The following is a 20,941-nucleotide window of genomic DNA, read 5'->3' as shown; positions in this document are numbered from 1 at the left end:
GTAGTGTTAATGTGATAATCCTCTCTTATCATAAGCAGCAAATCAGCGGTGTAGAAAGCAACAGCTTTGTATTTTTCATTGTTTTGTGAGATAAACCTTGTTCTTTTAAAGATGGTCAAAAGTTAACATATTTGTACTTTCAGAATTTGGCTTTAGATATTCCTATTCTTTTCTATTAATTAGGAGTATTATACTCTGGCTCTTCACTGGAACATATTGATATTTTTTGTTTCAAACTATTAATTTTACATAATAGATGTACACAATATATTAATAAAGTATTGAGATTTACGTAAAACATTCTGTAAGTGCATGCAAAAGATATTTTGAAAAATGATTAAGAAACTATTTGTAGCTCTTGCATTTAGAAATAAAAATTAATCAAAAGGGGAAATCCTCAAAACAATATTTTGTGCTTTTACACTTTATTTGGCAGAAAGCATTTATACATAATCACTGAACAAGAAATCTTATAGCAAGTACACATAACAGATGTGCACAACTTTATGAAAACTCAGCGTTCAAAACTAGTGTTGTTCAAAATAGATCATTTAAAGATGATTATTTGTTTTTTAAAAATGTATTCTGAATAGTTCTTTAAATGTCTTTCATTCTGAATACAGACTCTTAGCTAAATCTCATTAAATAAGTAAAATATTATTTATTGGGACTTCAAACTAATGGATCAGGTGTAAACTAATATATTAGGTGTTAGTAGCAATTGAAGATGAATCAGAAATTAATTTAAAGCACTTCTAAATTTATCTTATAAGTAATTGCAAAATTCCATTCAGTGTTTGCAGTACCAGATATATTGCATAAATTAGAGCATACCCATTACTCTCATTAGGAAACCCATCAAGGACATAGTAGCAGTGAATGTACTGAGTGCCAGAAAAATATATATTTTAGCAGTAGTCCTGCAACTTTCTACTTTTATAGTCAGATAACTTTGACAAAGTCAATTAACATCCTTAGATTTGGTCAATATCTGTTGAAAGGTAAAAGTGTGTACTACCATTTGTGTAAGATACAAACTTATCAGGCCATCTATACAGAGGATATCTCTGGAAAAATAGAAGATTCTGATAGTGTAAGGTTGCTTTGGAAAGGTATGGGAAGTATTTTTTACCATTTTGTAGGTTCGAATTTTAAACTCTGTGACTTTATTATATTATCAATAAAAAATTAAAGCCTAAATGAAACAAGAAGTTAATACTGTTTTGCCCACCTCTCAGGTTGTTTTAAAATGAGACATTTCAAATATTCAAACTTTCTTTGTAAACAGTAAATTGTATGTATAATTCTGAGGAGACACAGCAATGAGATTCTTTTTCAGCTTTCAGGACTTATATCCACTGATAGGATGCTTGCAACTTTTCTAGCTTGTCAACTTTAGCCATAAGAGGATACATTTTTAAAAAAGTGCTCTACACTTGTTACCTCTTTTTTCTCCTCGCCAGATTCTTATTAACCTGCCTTCTGTTTGTACTTCTCAACTAACATTTTATATTTTAAAGTCAACAATAATTTCCTGTCAATGAAATGAAGTTTGCTCGAGTTCATACTGTTTGAACTCCTATGCAGCACTCATGTACGTGTGTGTGTCTGTGTGTATGATGTGTATGTATGTATGTATTTTTAGCTTTCATGATCTAGCATTATCTTGGTTATTATTCAGTTTTTCTTTTTTTTTCTTTCTAATAGATTTGTTTCATTTATTCAACAAATAATTATTGAGAATTTACTTTTGCCAAGTAGTATGATAAATACTAGTCTAGAACCATCCTTTCAAACTCCACACCTATATTCTTAGTAGTTTAATGAATACATCTATCATCCAAATAGCATACTCATCATACCCAAAACTAAGTTTAATTCATCTTTACTCCCAACTACATTCTTAGTTCAATTTCCTGTTGAATAATTTTAATTTATTTTATATCTAATAGCTTGATAGATTGGTTCTTCTTAATTTTAAATTGAAAAAATTTCAATTTAAAAAATTTTGCAGCCAGACATTGTCACAAGAAAATAAAGAGACTTTTTGTCTGCTCTCTATTTATACATTATATATTTTTCTTCCACTGTTTCATTGGCTGGAATCTCTAGTATGTTATAAAAGAGTGATAATACATGGCATTGTTTTTTATCTTTGATATAACATTTTTAATCATATTGAGCACATTTTTCTAGATTTAGAATATTAAAATGTTATTTTTTTATTTTAATGGGGAGGGTGTGTTAAGTTTTCAAAATGCCCTTTTAAAAAACTTATGCTCAGTTAACATTGAATTATATAAACCTTTATAAATCTGGATGATATCCAGTTTTGCATTGTTTTATTATATGTGTACGTCTACATTTGCTCTGTTAGTCTTTTTCCTTTTTCCTGCATTTATTTATGTAATCAACACTAAAACTGGAAATAGAGCAGGGAATAGTCAAATACCGTTGCTGTCCTTGCAGAGTTTCAAATCTACTGAAAGCCTGTTTATGTTTTGCTTTACTTATTTGTGTTTGTTATCTTTGTGAGTTTTTGGTAATAGAGTTATGTTAGGCTTATAAAAATAAATTTCCTAGCATTTCATTATTTTCTTGTTGCTGAGAGTATTGTCTTGAGACAAGTATTTTACTGAATTTGAAAATTTTACCATTCTGACCTCAAGCCTTTTTATGAGAGATAGAACTTTGGCTTTTTTTTTTTTTTTTTAATAGTTATCAGTCTTTTCACCTATTTAATTCTCTGTCAATTTGGCCAATATATATTTTCCTAGAAAAATTTATTTCATTGAGACTTTTGAATTAATTACCATACATTTAAACATGTTATCCCCTATACAATAAAAAATATCTCATCTGTACCTGGGATTATACATTGTATTTTCTTAACTTTTTTATTGATAAAAGTGGGTAGTGGTTTTCCAGTTAATGTATTCTTTACAGGAACCACCTCTTAGTTTTATATTTTCTTATTATCTAATTGCTGACTTTATTCTTTCCTCATGCTATTCTTATACTTATTATTCTTTTTTAATGTCTTGAGTTGTATACTTTTCTTTTTTCTAGGATTAATACTGAAACCATTTTAAATTATTAATTTCTCTTTGAATAAACTCTTGTCAGAATCTGTATGTTTACATTAGTATTATTAGTGTTATTTTTCTTCAGTAGTTATAGTTTTGATTGTTTTTTCCTTTTCATAGAATTGTTTAGGATAATATTTTTATTTGCTCATGTATTCTTGTGATAGAATTCAAGGTTTTGTTTTTCACTTTACTTGTAAGCAGAATATATTAGTTTTTAATTTCTTAAATATATTCAGTTGATTTCACATCAAAGGATCCTTCTATTATAATAAAATTATTCATTCCTTAGAAGAAGTAGCCTTTTAGGCGTGCCCAGGTGGGTCAGTTGGTTAAGTGTCCAACTTCGGCTCAGGTCATGATCTCACAGTTCATGAGTTCGAGCCCTGCATCAGGCTTTATGCTAACAGCTCAGAGCTTGGAGCTTGCTTTGGATTTTGTGTCTCCTTCTCTCTGCCCCTCCGCTGCTCCTGCTTGTGTCTCTCTCTCCCTGTCTCAAAAATAAATACACATTTAAAAAAATTTTTTTAAAAGAAGAAGTAGCCTTTTAGCTGTTATATTTTTATAAAATCTCTTTATTTTATTTCCCTTCCCTGTTCCTCTGTTTTTAGTTGTGGGGGTGGGGATGGGCTAAATGGGTAAGGGGCACTAAGGAATCTACTCCTGAAATCATTGTTGCACTATATGCTAACTAATTTGGATGTAAATTTAAAAAAATAAATAAAACAAGTTAATTAAAAAAATCTCTTTATTTTATAATAAGAAATTTACTTAGACCACAGCAGATTATTTTTAACCCTTGGGAGACTTTAACAAAGTCTCATGATATTTGTGTCAATGTCACTAACTTTTTAAATATTCTTTGTTTTGCAATTGAGATTAGGTGGATATAAATATTTTTGCTTCAGGGGCGCCTGGGTGGCGCAGTCGGTTAAGCGTCCGACTTCAGCCAGGTCACGATCTCGCGGTCCGGGAGTTCGAGCCCTGCGTCAGGCTCTGGGCTGATGGCTCAGAGCCTGGAGCCTGTTTCCGATTCTGTGTCTCCCTCTCTCTCTGCCCCTCCCCCGTTCATGCTCTGTCTCTGTCTGTCCCAAAAATAAATAAACGTTGAAAAAAAAAATTAAAAAAAAAAAATATTTTTGTTTCAGTCTTCATAATATTTCTAATGACTTCATTTTTAAAAGCAAAAATGTAAATCTGCATGAAATCTTATATTTTTCTAAATATCTTTATATGCTATTTCTCAAAATATTTTGATAGAATTCTTTATTGATTAAACTTAACTTGTAATTATTAAGCATGTCTTCTGCTTCATAATTTGAGTAAAAATACCTAAGATCTCATTTTTGATAACCTCTCTACATCATCTTCTTTTTTATTATACTTATTTGAAGCATTTCCATTATTATAGAATGTTATTGGAAAACTAATATAAAAACATATCGTAACACTACTGGAGGAGAGAAATATATTTATTAATAGCTGACAAAATAGTTTTTGTGTCTGAAGAAAGCTAAATATTATTTTTAAATTCCTTCATCTGATCTCCTGTCTTAGGGATTCTGGAAATATTTTATCTATTTAGCCAAATATTCTATCAGAAATGTGAAGAGCGTGTTTGTTGTAATCTGTATTTTTTAATAATGGGTATCATATATTTCATTTGAAGAAAGAGTTCCACTCCAGAAAAAAAGTTGTTAACCTATTTACATTACAAATATTATTATATATGAAGATATATTATAGATGTAAAGAAAGTTTCATGACGTCCCAAAGGGGATATTAGATGGAACTTTGGCTCATGGCTTATATTTAGCCCATATATTGGAATAGTAATAATTCTTATGCTGAGCTTGTAGTGGAGTAAATTTTCTTCTGATTTTAACTAAGAAGCTTGAGTACTTAGTCCTAAATTACTAAAGCCACTAGAGGAAGGTACAATATGTGTTATAATTCATATTAAGAAAATCAAGATGAAAAAATATTACATATACAAAAGTTCAGAGGACTAAAGGAACAAAAACACAAGCAAAATGCTCACCATGTGATTTTTGTTCTAGCATCATATCTATTTAACAAATAATGTTAGGATTTCATAGTTTATCAGCCATAGGAATGTTTTTGATGTTTGTAGTTGTCTCATAATAACTAGTTTTAGTTATGTGTTATATCTCTGAGCCCAATTTCCCAATGCATAACATAAACAAAATTTTAACCTTTTTTTTGTCAGAGTCCTTCTCCTTGTTCTTTCTTACAGAGTTAATTATTGATTGGATAACAAATGTTTGGGAGTCTAAGGCTTTTAGAAAAGGAAAATTTGACTGGAGTTCCCAGCACAGACAGAAAAGAGTCCTGGTGCCTGACACTCCACTCAATGTTGCCATTATTGCTTTGTCTCATTTCCATCATGGAGCTACTTCCTAATGATGGCTATTATCCATCTTTCTCACAATGTCTGTCCACAGTATAGTAAAGTCTTCCTGGTCCCAGTTCTAGTGTATTAATACCAAGAATCAAGCTACTTGTCTTTCCAGTTTTCAATACACAAACGTATAATTCATTTTTTTTTTCTTCCCCAGTTGCATACATTGCCTGCTAAGCTGGAAACAGACTGTAGAAATATGAAATGTCTTTACATCTTTCCTGTACATTATAAACTCAGACATGTTCACTCTACTAGAGTGGAAGGATTGGGATGTCTTTATTATCATTTGATAAAGCATGTAGTAACACTACTAAACTAAATTGCTGTGCCCATACACGCACCACCTCAGGAGGGATGGGGGTATTTCTTGAATCTTTTTGCTGAGCCAGTGGATAAACTAAACTTAAAGTCAGGTATTCTGAGGATCACTTCCACTAATTAACCCATTGGCAGGGCATTCCACTGCTCAACTTTGGAAACTGCATTCTCATTCTATTTGCTAAAACTCAATTTAGAATGTTTGGACCTATAGATTTCTTTTATGTCTAGCCTTTATTATATACCGGTATTAAGGTTATGTATTTCATAAAATAAACAGTAGAACTTTCTTTATGATCAGAAATAGTTTAATAAAATAAAAAAATCTATTCTTTAAAAATTAGCATAAATTGAAATTTGGAAATCTCACTTTGGATACATTGAGTAGTATCTAATGCTACTAATTCTAATGCCAGTTAACACTATTAGATACTATAAGCATCTTTAATATTATATATTTACTTGATGTTTTAATTCTTTCTGTGGTATTTGATATCTTCCAGAGTTCTGAATGTTCGTTTTTAATCTCACTTTTGCTGTCCTCAGCTTAGAAACTTTCAGTTATTCCGTCTCCCAATATAAAAATAGAATTAGTATTTTAGGAAAACAAAAATGATCCTTTATGATACAATCTCAGACATCTTCTCCCCCTACTTTCTCTTTCTTTTTTATGCTTTACCCTTTGTATTCCAGAAACACTACATTTCAGTAGGTCTTCACATGTGATGTGTTGTTCTGTGCCTTTGAAGATGGTGCCAGTTCTACCCGTCATTCTCCTTTTACTTCAGAATCATCAGGGCATAACTGGTACTCCTGCTGGCTCTGCAGTTGGACTATAGATGTAACTTTGATGAAGGTTGTCTAAGCCCTCTTATTCCTTGGTTTCATCATCTAAAATGAGGATACTGGTATCACTTCATAGGGGTTCTTGTGAGGATTAAATGAGCCCATATATGCAGTGTTTAGAAGAGAGCCTTGCACTTAGTTAAGTATTCTGTGCAGGTTATTTTCAAGTACTGTTTCATACATAAAATTTGTTCTCCCTCCACGACTCAGTTTAGAGGCTTTTGTTTTTAGGAACATGCTATCTTCAGAACCCAAAGAAGCCTACCAGGAATGGTGCTTCCATCTCTATGGTGGTAAATGAAAGCAAAATTGCAGCAAAATATTTTATTTTAGGGAGGATATACTGCCACATACCTGACAAGACCTCTAAACTTCACTGAAGTGGCTAGTCCTTGATCTTCTTAGGGTTCATTGTTGGCCCTCTGCAGGGCATGTGTCTTAACAAAGTCTCCAGCATACTAGCCACCTGTTACTCATGCTGTCCAATCTGCATGGTGTTCTTAATGTAGTGGATCACTGTGATGTTCTGTGGGGTGACCAGATAGTTTCAGATTACATATATTATTACAGTAGAGAGTCGACATGTTCCGGAGGCAAAACTGTAAATGAATATTCTTATCTTTCCTCTGTGAATGTGAATTGTTTCTGATTCCTTTTTCTCAGCAGCAGGATGGAAAAGTATACCACATGCAGGGTACCTGTGGCCTTGTTAGTCTGCTTTAGCAATAATACCATGCCTATCACAGAAACTGTATTCAGGGGTACTCTTTGGTTGAGCCTCCAGTAGTTTACAATTATTCTCTAGGAATCATCTAGCCTCTGCTGAGACCAGACTGGTGAATTACACAGAAATATAACATGGATCACCACAATCTCTCCCCATCCTACCCACCACCAGTATATGGTAGTGTGTTTGATTTACTCTCGACTGGGGTTTCAGAAGTTCTCTGTCCTTCCCAATTATTGTAGCTCTTACTTCACAGACCAGTGACCCAATGTGGGGATAACTTCAACTAACAAGTATAGCAGTTTTGCTTATGCAGCTGAAGACTAGGGGAATAATCACTACCTGGGGCTGTGATCTCAGTGGTCTGTGAGCCAGAATTCAACCAGGCTCCATCTTTTACCTTGTCCCTGTAGTCCATACTCTTGTATCCCTAGCTATCAAGGTCAGTGAAGGATCTGTGTCCAGTGTCCTTGAAATGTGTGATTATTCCCCTTTCCCCAGTGTACAGTACTTACATAAATGGCCATAGCTCCCTTTAGAGAAGGACTAAGGGAATCATTATAGTATTAATTTGGCAGGATGTTACAGGTCCTTCTTCCTAGGGACTTGGCCACCTTCTGCAGTCAGTAGGTTCCGGATCTGAAAATTGGCTCATGACTGGGTACTGAACAGGTTATTGTGACTTTTAATAGGGATGACTACCCTCTGCCTCCCAGATTTATTCACCTTCCCTGGACCATGTCCCCTATCAAAATTCTATCTATTATTTTAAAAAGCTCTATGAAAATTCTGTTACCTGTATTCTCATCCTGCTAACTTAGCCAGAGTGAATCTCTCTATCCTCCAAATTCCTGTAAACATGTGCTAATCACACTCTGTTTTATGTTACATTTATTTATGTATATCTTCTGCACAGATCCTGATTATACATTGAGGCAGGAACTGTGTTCATTTATCATTTTATTCTTTAAAGTGCCTCACATAGTGCCTTGAATGTATTAATCAAGCTATGAAAGTTTACTGATGTGATTTTAAATACACTAGTGTTTCTTCTGCTACTTCATTGAAAGACTTTTGCATTTAGTCCTTTTAAGTAACACATGTTAGTGTTCTATTTATATACTGTTTTGTACATGTAAGCCTATATACTAAAAGACAAAAATATGTCTACATGTATATGAAATTTTATATATCGATTTTATGTTCCTTTTGATGTTAAAGTTAAGGTTTTAATTAATCAAATGCCAAAACATCATTACTGAAATATTGTTTCTTATAGATAATTTGTGGCAAAAGCCTGTCAGTGGATGAAATGACTCTTAGTACTTTGAAAGAAGAAGGGTACAAAGCTGCTTTCATTGGAATAGGTGAGTAGTTTGCTTTTAAATATTTTTCTTTGTAATTTAAAAAAAAATTCTGACAATGTTCAGAATAACTGCCTGCAGACATTTCCATGATAGAAGTTATATCTGTTCAGAGAGCAGACAGGAATGAGTGGCTGAAGAAAGTTTTCTATTTATAACTAACTGTGTTGTCTCACCTTTATTATGGATAGACTTTGGCAAGACCATTTTTAAATTTCCTGTTTCTCTCCCTATGTCATCATCATCAGTGAACATCTCTAAGACACAAAATATCTTTCAGTCATGCCATGGAAGCTCAGAATTTGGGCTAAAAGGTGTCTAGATGCTGTGGCTTTCTTAAGATAAAATAAATTGGCTAAATAGATAATAAAGGACAGAATTGGCTCAGGTTTTGTTTGTTCTATTCATTTTTTTTTTTGAAAATTTCCTAAAGAATTTTCATATTTAGCTGAAAGTTTAAACATGTTTAATGATACATCTGGAAGTCACATACCTGCTAAGGTATTTCATGTGTATCATGGTTGTATATTTTGTCTACATATTCCATGGAGATTGTTTTCTAACATTTTTTTCCATCCACTTATTATTTTACTGAGAGACCAGAGAGAACAAAGAGTTGATTTAACTTAATCTTTGTCTCATAAACTGTGTTCATTCTCTCATATGATTATACTGGGGACAGTTACAGCATACAAACTGAGTAACTCCATATTCCTGTCTTTCAGTTTGTCTTTCCTGCAGTTCCCAGTCCTTAAATGTGAATAGCTAAGAAATAAATCTATATGAGATGAAAACTTTTCCTCCCCTTTAAGTGATCACACATTGGATTACTTTTGTTTTGGAGCTGTCCTTATTCATAGTGTTTCTGGAGTGAAATTATCAGGAATGCTTCTTAGCCTACTACATTTTTCTTATCAGGATGCCATGTATTCTCTTACTAGGTAATTGCCACCAAATCTAAGACCATCTCTGTCACTTCCTTTATTTAGATGAAAACCTATGGAGAGGAAAATAAATTTTTGCCATCATTTCTAGCTTCTAAGTGTCTTGAACCTCCTTCCTTTCAGAAACTTGAGTTCAACTGTCATCGCTATTTCTCTATATTATCTTCATAAGTACAATAATCACTGTGTGGATCAAGAACAGGAAGGAGAAGATGTGTGATATTTTCATAGGTTTCCTTTTGAGAGGCACTAAACCAACTTTGGTTTTACTCTCAACATTACATTTGTATGTTAAATTAACATACAAGAAATAACATAAATAAATAAGTCAAGCGTTTATGAAGTACACTCTAATACCAACAATTTGGATCAGCAAGTTGTTACTTTCAACAAGTACAGGTTCAAAAATGCTTGGTGAATAATAAATGGAAAATTTAGTAAGGCAAAAGGTATGAAATATTGGTGATGTTTTCAAATAGTTATTTGAAATTCACCATTGCAGCTTCCTACAGCAGGTGTGCATAAAAGATGGGTTTCCCATTAATGGAGTAGTATATGCTATTGCATTTTTGTGTATCTCTACGAATGTTGTCTACAAAGAATCTGTATTGGAGAGATGGGCCAAATAAATAATAATACATTGAAATATCTCCAAATTAATTGCATAATAAGCAAATTATAACAAAACTTTGGAATAATTAAATGGTTTATCACTCTGAGTAGTTTAGCCAGAGCAGTATCTTCCATCTGTTAGAATCAACAATGTGTTTTAGTTTTTTTAAGTTTCATTCCATTAAATCCCCTTACATATGTTATTTGATAATGCCACATCCGTTCACAATACTCCATTTCACTCCGCACCGAGGTGTGAATACTGCATTTAAAATGTGGAGTCCTTTCATATTTATGTTGCTGTGCATTTTCATGCTGGGAAGTGAATCTTTTGACATTTTGGTGTAGTGATGTGTAGAATGCAGTTATGTTCTATTTCAGTATTTTATACGAAATATATACAAGGAAGTTTCATCTTGTCAAAAAAAAAAAAAAAAGCTTCTGTCTATAGAAGACAAGTAGCGTTACCTCCAGGAGTTGTTTATTTGACACTTTTGATTGCCAAGTTGGGAATTTATGACCTTTCTATTACCATATAACTGCCTGTTACTTGGACAGCCTCACATCCTTACATGCTTTTGTTCATTAACCATGCTTCTATATTGTAATTAAACTTCATTCACTTACTTTACCTTTTCCCACTCAGTTTGGAGAAGTCAATTTTGGAATAGGACTCCTATATTATTTAGAATATAGGTTTGGCCACTTTAAGAAGGGAAAATGAGACTTAAACTAGGTACATGTTTATCCTCCCTCATCTAACAGTGTGAACCATCCTCAACACTTGACTTCCATCTTTCATCAGTTGGTATACACTCTGCCCACATTCCTGCTAACAAAAATGGAAAGTAAGGAAGGGAACTCCTTTCCTTTGAAGTTTATGACCCAGCAATTGCACATAGCACTTTTGTTTTTACTTCGTTGTCCACAACCTGGTCACATAAACATACTTAACAGCAGGGGCGCCTGGGTGGCTCAGTCAGTTAAGCGTCCAACTTTGGCTCAGGTCATGATTTCACGGTTCATGGGTTCGAGCCCTGCATTGGGCTCTGTGCTGACAGCTCAGAGCCTGGAGCCTGCTTTGGATTCTGTGTCTCCCTCTCTCTCTCTGCTCCTCCCCCACTCATGCACTGTGTCTCTCTCAAAAATTAAAAAAAAACATGAAAAAAAATTTTTAACAGACTTAACAGCAGAGGACGCTGGGAAATATAGCCTCTAGCTGGGCGGACATAAGCCCCCATTAAGTTTCTATTACTACAGACAAGGGGGGTGATAAATATATGGAGGGAAAAGAAATAATGGTCTCTCAGCCATAGGTGTGCATCATCATTGGTATTTGACACATGGATACCTTACTGAGAGAGATTAGTAAAGCAGTGAATAGCAAAGCATTCACTCTTTGAACTTACTGCTTACATATTGGTTACATAGGTCATTAATGAAAATGGAGTATATTCTCTTTCTGTAGTTGGGAATACTATTTATAGATCTTCTATATTTATAAATACTATCCATTCTATATTAGTTTGTCTAAAAGAAAAAAAAAAGTCTTACTTTGTATTAAATATGACTCATCAGGACAGCTTAGTAAATCCAATGCATTAACAAAAGTATATTCTCATGTTTCCTGATTTTTAACAATACGTATGATATTGCTGTTGAAAAGTTGCTCACTTTTAGGTTTTTCCCTAACTAATGTTAACAGAGTCCATTAAAGAAAACATCACAGTGAATGTACATTATTGTGACACATATCTTTTTACCCATGGCAGATTTAGTTTCTTCTAAGTGAAATAAAGATAAGTGATTTAAAGCTCTGTGCCTTTATCCAACTGTATTGAATTATTTTGGGACAATTGGAATTTTTTTAAAAGACTCTAAAATTTTGCTATTTTTTTTTTTTAAATAAAAGCACTTGCAGAGTGTGTTACTATCAATGTTCAGAAAGAGTTAGAACATCCACTATGCAAGTGTTTTTCAAAGTATTGGTGATTCTCTTTGGTTGGTATTAAAATCAATATAATGGATTACAGCCATCATTTTTTTTTTATTTTACAAAATTGAACACAAAAGAATAGAAAATATCAAAGTGTGTTGCTCATGGTTAGGGTAAATGTTATTTTGTGAAAAATATTTTCAGTTTTGTGTGTATTTGTTTTTGGTTTGCATACTTGCACATGCACCCTGCATATTATTAAAAAAATGTATTTTGGGGGCATCTGGGTGGCTCGGTTGGTTAAGTGTCCAACTTCAGCTCAGGTCATGGTCTCATGGTTCGTGAGTTCAAGCCCTGCATGTCGGGCTCTGTGCTGACAGTTCAGAGCTGGAGCCTGCTTCAGATTCTGTATTTTTAAAATGTGGCTTAATAGTCATTATTTGAAATCCACTGTTGTATGTTGTAAAGACCCTGAAATACTATTCCTATAGCATGACCAGCACCTATCAATAAATAACTGATGAGTGAATTAAATAAATATTTAATGACTGCAATGTTCTAGGCACTGTGCTAAGGAATTAAAAACGCAAAGAGGGGTGCCTGGGTGGCTTAGTCAGTTGAGTGTCCAACTTCGGCTCAGGTCATGATCTGGCAGTTCGTGAGTTCCAGCCCTGTGTGGGGCTCTGTGCTGAAAGCTCAGAGCCTGCAGCCTGCTTCAGATTCTGTCTCTCCGTCTCTGTTTCTCTGTCCCTTACCCACTCGTGCTCTTGCTATCTCTCTCAAAAATAAATATTAAAAAAGTACATAAATAAAAACAAAATCATATTCTGCTTTTAGCTTGATTTTAATTTCAATCAGGAAAGTTATGAGATTAAAAAACAATAGTATCATATAATTTGAGGAGTGAGATGTGGTCAGAGTGGGCTGGACATGAGCATAATTTTTTATTATTGTTGTTTTTAAGTTCTTTGGCTGATTATATTCTAGAGTCAGGTTTAAAAACAACTGTTTTAGAAGACTGAAGAGTTGAACCTTTATCCTTTGCTTCAGAAGAGCCCATTTGCTTTCCCTTTTGCAGTAATTTTCCTGTGGTAGTCTCACAAAACATAGCAGTGGTAAAAAAAAGATTAAACAAACATGTAAGGGAAAGAACATCCAATAAGGCACCCTCAAATAAATGGGTAAACTTTGTATATTCTTCTGATGAGAGTTTTCTTTTTTCCTCAATTTTTGTTTTAAATACTTTGGAGAGAGAAGGGATTGCAGAGGAAATAGCAGTAAAATCCATTATTGCAGTCATAATAGACACAAAGGGAGCAGGAACTGCAGGAAGATATTATAGAGATAAATAGTCACTGTCTCACCACCAGATGCTTAATTTGTGTCTACCTCAAAGATTTCTCTTGAATTCATTTCTTGCCATACCATTCCCCGCCATTAACTATACTGGACCACTGCTGTAGCCTTCAAACCAGTTTCCCCGGGCATCATTATCTCTACAACAGAAGTAGTGATCTTTCTAAAATTAGATCTCATGATGCAGTTTCCTCATTAAACACTCTCTCCTTTGCCATAGCTCCCTATATCCTTCAGGATAGAGGAAAAACTCCTTAAAATAAGACTTTCAAGGCTCTTTATGATTTGGTCAACAGTTTACGTCTCCAGTCACTTTATTTCTTAAATTGTGTGTTTCGGCCATTTTGAACTGTTTCGGTTTTACCTCATCTAATTTTTTTTTTTTTTTTCTCCTCAGTATTTGGAGAATATATGGTATTGGCTGGACCTACAACTGTCATTATTTTCATATTTAAGTCGTTAACCTACATGTCTTTTTTTCCACTTCATGTAGTAGTTTTCTAACGATCCACTTCCTACCTTCACTCTTTAGTCTGGATAAATGAAGCTGCTTCCTTACCCCAATCCCACACCATTGGGTTCTTGTTCCCTTTCCGGATGTACAGACTAGACTTTGTACTTTACTCTAGCACTTACTTCCTGTATTATAACTGATTAGGTGCATGTTTGTTTCAGCTACCGGGAGTCAAATTCTTGCAGTCTGTATATTCTGTCTGCCTTGCTGCAGTGCCTAGAAAAGTGCCTGGTGCAAAGTACGAACTCTAACAACTCTATGGATTTTTAGTGCAACTGTTTTAATTATTTGCCAAAATAAACTGATAGGATATTGAAACACGTTGGCAATTTAGTGGGTATTATAGCATTGACCAAACCTAGGGGATATTAGATTAAAATTGGCATTATACCATAAATGAAATAAGTAGGATTAGTGATATTGATGGTACTGATATTGGTAGTAGCAGTAATAGCTAAAATATTCCATGTTCAATTCTTTTTTTTCCCCTTCAATTTTTAATAGAGTCTATACCATAACTTTTAAAATGCCCCTTGAGGTAGTTATTATTAACTTTATTTTATGGATAAGAAAATAAAGATTAAAAAAGATTAAAGAAAACTAGTAAGTACAACTGAACAGTGGAAAGTGGATTTTATAGAGAAGGTAGGAAAAATGTAACAAATGCAAACATCCATTTTTCAAAACTGTTAAGAGACACAGTGGCTGAAAGCCAACAAGTTATCTGATGACACCTGCCTACATTGAATTGTCCAATTTAAGGATCTTGAACATGTGACCTTATACTCTGGAAGAATTATTTCATGCACTTAGCCTCACTGTACTTTTCTCACTATTATCACCCATTGACTTTTTTTTCCCAGTTACCATAAGAAAATATTTTTTTAAATATGATTCTCAAATATTTTAACAGCTGAAGAAAAGATAATTACAATTAAGAAAGTCTATTGAGAAATTGTGGTATTAAATTTGTTAACAAATTTAATACAATGTGGCCTTTAGTTAAATCTCTTGTGCCTTCTTAGAGCCAGAGTTCTTCTTTGTAAAAGCTATTCTTAATTAGCTTCTTAATCAGGAGTTTCTAAATTGTACATAATTATGTATACTTTCTATTTATTTAGCAGAAAGTGGAATAAGGTTTTTAGACCACCCTCTTATGTCCACAGATAAAAACTGAAGTTGTTTAGGAATTGTGCACAGTTATGAGTAGATTACTTTAAAATAATAAACCTGACTTAATTTTATTTATTTATTTATTTTTTAAATTTTTTTTTTTAACGTTTATTTATTTTTGAGACAGAGAGACAGAGCATGAACGGGGGAGGGGCAGAGAGAGAGGGAGACACAGAATCTGAAACCAGCTCCAGGCTCTGAGCTGTCAGCACAGAGCCCGATGCTGGGCTTGAACTCACGGACCATGAGATCATGACCTGAGCCGAAGTCGGACGCTTAACCAACCGAGCCACCCAGGCGCCCCAACCTGACTTAATTTTAAGTAAAAAAAAAAAAAAAGTGTTACGAATATTTTGACAATCCACTTTTTAAAAAATTTGTAATATTGTCTAATCTAGTGTCACTTGTAAGTACTTGGGTATAATTGTGAGATGGCTCCCCAGAATTCAGAAATGAGAGAGATACAATTCCAGCTGAGAGTTCATTAAATCATCATTTAATGAGTTCAAGCAAAGCCCCCAGAAAGAGATAAAATAGATGTAGGGCAATTATTCTTTGATCATATTAACATATCTATAGAAAGTGCATCTTAATCTGCAGAAGCAGGTGATAGGGACTGGTCAATTTTACAAGTATAGAAAGAAAGGAAAAAAAATAATCTGAGAAAATATTGGTGGTATCTCTTTAAAGACACGTGAATAAATGGGCCTGGAGTTCTTTGAGCCCCTATCATGAAGATATACAGATAGGTTTATTTTCTTTAAAATGTCCTTGTTCTGATTCCAAGTTCAGTAAGCTAGCACTAATTCCTGAATAGTTTGATTGTATTAGGAGACAGTGCTAATCATGTCAGTAAGAGTAACCCTGGTCCCTGTGATGGCAATCCTTGTTGCCCCACTCTGCTTCTCTTAGTAATATGGTGCTCTAATATGAAGAACTCTCCACCTCAGGTAACACTTCTTAAAAACAAGGTGTGAATGTCTGTTACTTTTAGTTGTTGTCGCTGCATTCAGAATAAGTCAAGTTCCTTTGTATGACTTTCAACAGGCTACAACAGCTGTCCAAATCTACCCCTTCAGCCTTAAAGCTACCACTTCATAGATCTGTCTTAGCCATCCCTCAAAAGTAACCTGAACTCTTCCATCATTATGTCTTGGCTTATAGTCTTGCCTTTACTAAGAAAATGTTTTAGTCTGTCTCCATGTGGTAAAGTCAGTACTTACAGTATTCATCTGAAATGCCACTTCTTACATAAGACATTCATACTCATCCTGCTGAAATAAATGTCTCTTCTGTGTTCATACATAGCAAAATGTTTTATATGTCATTTATGGAACTAAATATAGTTTTCCTTTTATTATTTTTGGTTGTATGCATGTATCTATTCCCTTGCCCCCCACACAAACACACTATATTAAAAACCTATGAGAGTAGGGATTAGTTTTTTAAATTATTGTATTTTACAGGTTAGCACATTTTGTAACATGAATATAGTATAACATCAATAACATTTTTTGTTGTAAAATAATTAGAAGAATAAAAAGAAAAGAGAAACAAAGGAATAAATGAAAAACAATGTAATAACTTCTTGAGAAGAAGTTTGAAACTATATTATCATTTAGCTTCTTTTAAATTTGTGGATCTTTCCACGCATCTTCTTATAGCTTTGTCTTTTTTTTTTTTTTTTTTTACAAAATGCAAAGACATTTTGTGGTTTTGATTATTTAATCAAAGGCAATGAATTAAATTCTAAATGTTACAGTTCATGATATTCTACATTTATACTTTATGTGAAGTAATTTTTTTAGTTTTTTAAATGTTTATTTATTTTTGAGAGGGAGAGACAGAGCATAAGCTGGGGAGGGTCGGAGAGATTGGGGAGACACAGAATCCGAAGCAGGCTCCAGGCTCTGGGCTGTCAGCATAGATCCCAATGCATAGCTCAAACTTGTAGACCTCGAGATCATGACCTGAGCCAAAGTCAGACACTTAACCGACTGAGCCATCCAGACGCCCCTACATGAAGTATTAACACTGCTGTGTTAAATATTAGGTATTGCCTTTGAGCATTTTGGTAAAGGTAATGTTATTTGCTTGAGGGTGTTTAATAGGCATTTTATGATGAAGATGGTGATATAAGAAAATCCTTTTTTTTTTTTCTGCTGGTAGAATTTCTGGAATATTGTAGTTTCTCCATAAAAATCAATTGTATTGTTGATTTAATGAATTAAAATAACCTATTTCTCCCATATTACAGCAAAAAAGGAAATAATTCATTTAGCAAGAAGTTTATTTCAAAATATTCTATATGCCATGTTTTTTATTAAACATTTGTACTAGTATAAATTACATTTTAAAATATTGAACACTTTATCTTCTCTAGATTTCTTTTTATGGAGACATGGAGGAATTATTATTATATTTCTATATATGTATTTCATGGAATGAAAATATATTTCACTTACACTAGTTACTTAAAGAAGGAGAAAAAAACCATGTTTTGTCAATTTCATTGTTCCAACACTATTGTTTTAAGTAGTTCCAATAACTTAATTAACAATCGAAAGTAACTGAAAAAGGGTTGGGAAATTATTGGACTAACCCAAATGTTTTCTTTCAACTGCTGCTTATGGCTCCTGGTTACCTTTTTTTTGTGACTAAAAATTATTAATTGCACTTGGAAGGGGATATTATTGAACATACACTATGGACATCATGATGGTTTTTTGAAAAATGGTGTAATCATCCTGTAGATCTGGGTTGTCCTCTGGAAGTAAATGTTTATGTTGGAGAATAAACTTAGGATAATTAACCAGAAATCACTGAGGTAGTGGGTATTGCCATAGAAGAATTAAGGAACATCACAGTATACAACCTCTTTCCCCTACCCCCAAATTCAAGAAATTGAATCTGGAATTCATGACATTAAATACGTATGTACGATGCATCAGTGGTTTCTAATTAGAGCTAGGAGACATACTACTAGATAGCTTTATTCACACTACACACTGCACAGACCCGCTTATCTTACACTTTTGCAAATCACTGTATGCAAAACTTGGTAAAATAAGGGCCCCCATTACACACAAGGAATGAGGGATTAATAAGATAGGCATGAGAAATGATATGGAAATAGTGGAAGTTGATGCAAATTAGAAGAAATTAGGTATATTTCTACATATGCTTCAGATTTCTTTCTAGAAATAATCTTTCCAAAGAATAGGAGGGAGAAACTGTGCAGGTTAATTTTTGTGTCTTATTTATCACTTATTTTGCATTTATACACATTAGGCTATACCATCTTTGGTTAAGCAGTATTAGATCATATGGAATAATATTATTTTCACTGACGTGTAAATAACACCTTCTTTGACATGAAATACTTAAAAGCAGTATGTTCTAAAGCAAGATAGTTGCTTTTAAGAGGAGATTTCATTAAGACATAGTATTTTAAGTGTAAATCAGTTTCAGAAGAAATTCAGTTGGAATTTATATCACATCAGTTTTTCTCGGGACCCTGCCTTTGAATTGTTTAAGGGACAGCTAGTGAATTCATGTTGTTCTAAATTCCCCAAGGCTCTATTGTATGACACAAATTTACTTAAATGAATAAATAGAAATCAGTGGGATAGAACCTAGTTTGGTTACATTACTCTTTCTCAATTTCTTAAACTTGTATTTCTTGGTAATATTATTTAAGTTATATAAGAAATTAATATATGGGAAGAACACTACTGTAATGATGATTAATTTACATTATTAACTCAAATAACATAACCCTTTAAAAGTAAATTATTAATTATATTTACTGTGGACATTTAAGAAAAAATATTTTAAACAAAATTTCGATTTATTTATTTCCTTACCTCCAAATACGTAAGAAATCTTGATGTGTGTTATCATCTTCTGATTAACCATGCAGTGCCACCTGGTGTGCAGATGGAAAGAATATTACACATCAGAGGCTGTGTTCACACCCACCCCCCATACACAAATTTATATAGCAGAAAGTTAACAGATGTTCACTTTGCTTGTGTTACGGAGATAAATTGTGCATACAGCTCTTAATTCATAAATTAAATTTGGAGAAGATATTGGTACCTCAGTTAATCAGTCAAAGATTATGTGAATACATCCAGTTTAGTGGAAGAAAGACATATTTAACTGAAAAATTGCTTCCTTGGATCTTTAAGTTCTTATTTTATGTTTCTACTCTTTACTTTTGTATGTACACAGTATTTTGTTTGTTGAGGCTTAATATCTACATTTCACTGATAGATTAATCAGTGCTAGAATAGCATCATTTAAAATTGACTGCTATTTCACATCTCTGTGGTTGTTTCCTTCTTACTGGGATAAAATAGCCTTTCTTTTGTCTTTTATGAAGACCATACTGTATTCAGGTGCTTTTCTACTATTCTTATCCTTTTAATCTTATCATCGGCTGATCATAGTTTAAACTATGTTGTTATATTCTACCATATGTGTATCTGTGTGCTAGGAATACTAGTTTGCAAAATAAATTTAAAAGGTTGTTATTTATTTAGAAAAACAAGAAAATACTTTAATGCAAATAATTGCATACAAAATTTTGATTTTGTATCTTATTTTGATACAAAATAAGAATTTTGTATATATGAAATAATACATATAGTGGCTTAATTTCTTAGAGAATTGGCTAAGTTCTTTGAATAAATTAGTTCTCACAAAGTAATTTTGGATTGATATTGCTGATACCTCCATTTCACATATGTATAAACTGTGGTAAGAGATGTTAAGTAATTTTCTCAGTATTACAACCTGGATTCAAACTGAAGTCCATTTGAAACCAAAGTCATATTCTTTTTTCAGAATTTTTTTTTTAATTTTTTTTTCAACGTTTATTTATTTTTGGGACAGAGAGAGACAGAGCATGAACGGGGGAGGGGCAGAGAGAGAGGGAGACACAGAATCGGAACCAGGCTCCAGGCTCTGAGCCATCAGCCCAGAGCCTGACGCGGGACTCGAACTCACGGACCGCGAGATTGTGACCTGGCTGAAGTCGGACGCTTAACCGACTGCGCCACCCAGGCGCCCCATATTCTTAACCAATCCTCTAAGTTGGTGTCATTGGTAAATAATGATTTTTTTAAATTTATAAATTTCCCTTTTAAATTCATTTTTTAAAATCATGGTAAATACACAAAGCATAAAATTTACCATCTTAACCATTTTTTAACTGTATATTTCATTGGTGTTAAGTACATTCAAATTTTTGTCCTACCATCACCATTATTCATATACAGAGCTGTTTCATCTTGCAAAACTGGAACTCTGTACCCTTAAACAAGTCCCCCTTTTCTCCAAAGTTCAGCCCCTGCAACCACTATTCTACTTTCTGTCTGCGAATTTGTCTACTCTAAGTATCTCATATAAATGGAATCATACAGTATTTTTTTTTCTTATGCTGGCTTATTTCACTTAACATAATGTCCTCAAGGGTCACATGTGTGGTAGTATGTGTAAGAATTTCCTTTATTTTTAAGGCTGAATAATTTCCTATGGTATGTATATACCACATTTTGTTTTATCTTTTCATCTGTTAGTGGACACTTGGGTTGCTTCCCACTGTTTGCTACTGTAAATAATGCTGCTATAAAC

General features: G+C 33.3%; 1 protein-coding gene across 2 annotated transcripts in view; it reads left to right on the top strand.

Annotated features, from left to right (window-relative positions):
- DPYD (dihydropyrimidine dehydrogenase) overlaps nucleotides 1–20,941 on the top strand; it is an 878,551-nt gene that overhangs the window by 285,312 nt on the left and 572,298 nt on the right. For both annotated transcript variants that reach the window (XM_086717643.1, XM_025935274.2), the window contains one exon: nucleotides 8,682–8,769. In XM_086717643.1, the coding sequence (XP_086573769.1) occupies nucleotides 8,682–8,769 (88 nt within the window). The remainder of the gene's footprint in view (nucleotides 1–8,681; nucleotides 8,770–20,941) is intronic.

Source organism: Puma concolor, chromosome C1 (genome assembly GCF_028749965.1).
Source record: "Puma concolor isolate L17-30 chromosome C1, mPumCon1.1.hap2, whole genome shotgun sequence".
NCBI lineage: Eukaryota > Metazoa > Chordata > Mammalia > Carnivora > Felidae > Puma > Puma concolor.
Note: the sequence above shows the minus strand (reverse complement) of the source record. Positions and strands in the feature narration are given on the sequence as shown.